A 1,250-nucleotide genomic window follows, 5' to 3' on the forward strand; every position below is an offset into this window, starting at 1 on the left:
GTCATCACCTCCAAGGACCTGCAGAAACACGGCAACATCTGGGTCTGCCCCGTCTCGGACCACGTCTGCACCCGCTTCTTCTTTGTGTGAGTCCCAGCTGTGCCTACCTCACCGGCACCCACGGGGCACCCCCAGGACACCCCCTCACCCCCCCTGCTCCCCTTCCAGGTACGAAGATGGCCAAGTGGGAGATGCCAATATCAATACTCAGGACCCCAAAATCCAGAAGGAGATCATGCGTGTGATCGGGACTCAGGTGTACACAAACTGAGCAGCAGTGCGGACCTCCCCGGGACCCCTCTGGGTGCCGAGCAAAGACCCCGGGCGAGGCCGGGGAAGGATGAGCATGTTTCAAGCCTCCCGGGGCAGGGCAGAGGCAGGGGCCGGGGCCGGCGGCTCCACCCTGTACATAGGCGTCAAGCACCCAGCGAGCACCAGGCGGGTTTGGCGGTCCCTCGTCCCCTCCCCATCCTGTCCCCCGACCCTGTGGCAGCGTGGAGAAGGAGCTGCGGGGGCTAGCGTAGCCAGCGGCTGCCCCTCCTGGTATTGGCAGCGATGGCGTTTTTATCAACAATGAGAAACCGAAGCAAAAGAAAAAAAAAAAGCAAAACCAAAACAAACCCAAAAAACAGGAGAAAAAAAAAAAAAAGAGAAAAGGAACCTGTGTTGGTGTAGTTACAGTATAGAAAGTGCCTGGGGGTGTGGGGAGGGGACAGGAGCGTGGGGAAGGGATGGGATTGCGGGGAAGGGATGGGATCATGGGGAAGGGATGGGATTGCAGGAAAGGGATGGGATCATGGGGAAGGGATGGGATCACAGGGAAGAGATGGGATCGTGGGAAAGGGATGCGATTGCGGAAAAAGGGTTGTAGGGAATTGATGGGGCTTTGGGAACGGGCTTTGGGAAAGGGATGGGGCTGCAGGGTGGGACTCACCACCGTGGCAGAGGGATGGTGCTACGGAGCAGAGACCACACCCCAGATAAGGGATTGTGCCTTGGGGATGGAACCACACTGGGGACATGGGACTGCACTGAGGGGATGGGAGCCCACAGGGACCAGTGCCGCGGCAGAGACATGGGTTAGAAATGAGGAGGAAACCTCCCAGGAACTGTGCTTTATTTCAGCCCAGGCTGATCCCAGGAACGACACGGATACAGAGTCAGCACCGGCGCAGTTGCATCCCTCTGTGCCCAAACCCGAATGGAAAACCCATCGGAGAAGCCCCAGTGGCTGCCGAGGCGCAGCACGG

The 1,250-nt window shown here is 59.0% G+C and overlaps 1 protein-coding gene across 1 annotated transcript in view; it reads left to right on the plus strand.

Moving 5' to 3' along the window:
• PARP6 (poly(ADP-ribose) polymerase family member 6) overlaps nt 1–288 on the plus strand; it is an 8,195-nt gene extending 7,907 nt beyond the window's left edge. The window contains 2 exon segments of the mRNA XM_009643769.2: nt 1–86; nt 169–288. The exon segment at nt 1–86 is cut by the window's left edge and continues 6 nt beyond it. Coding sequence (XP_009642064.1) covers nt 1–86; nt 169–271 — 189 coding nt within the window. The 3' untranslated portion in view covers nt 272–288.
• The last annotated feature ends 962 nt before the right edge of the window (nt 289–1,250 follow it).

This window comes from Egretta garzetta, unplaced genomic scaffold (genome assembly GCF_000687185.1).
Source record: "Egretta garzetta isolate BGI_Z169 unplaced genomic scaffold, ASM68718v1 scaffold287, whole genome shotgun sequence".
NCBI lineage: Eukaryota > Metazoa > Chordata > Aves > Pelecaniformes > Ardeidae > Egretta > Egretta garzetta.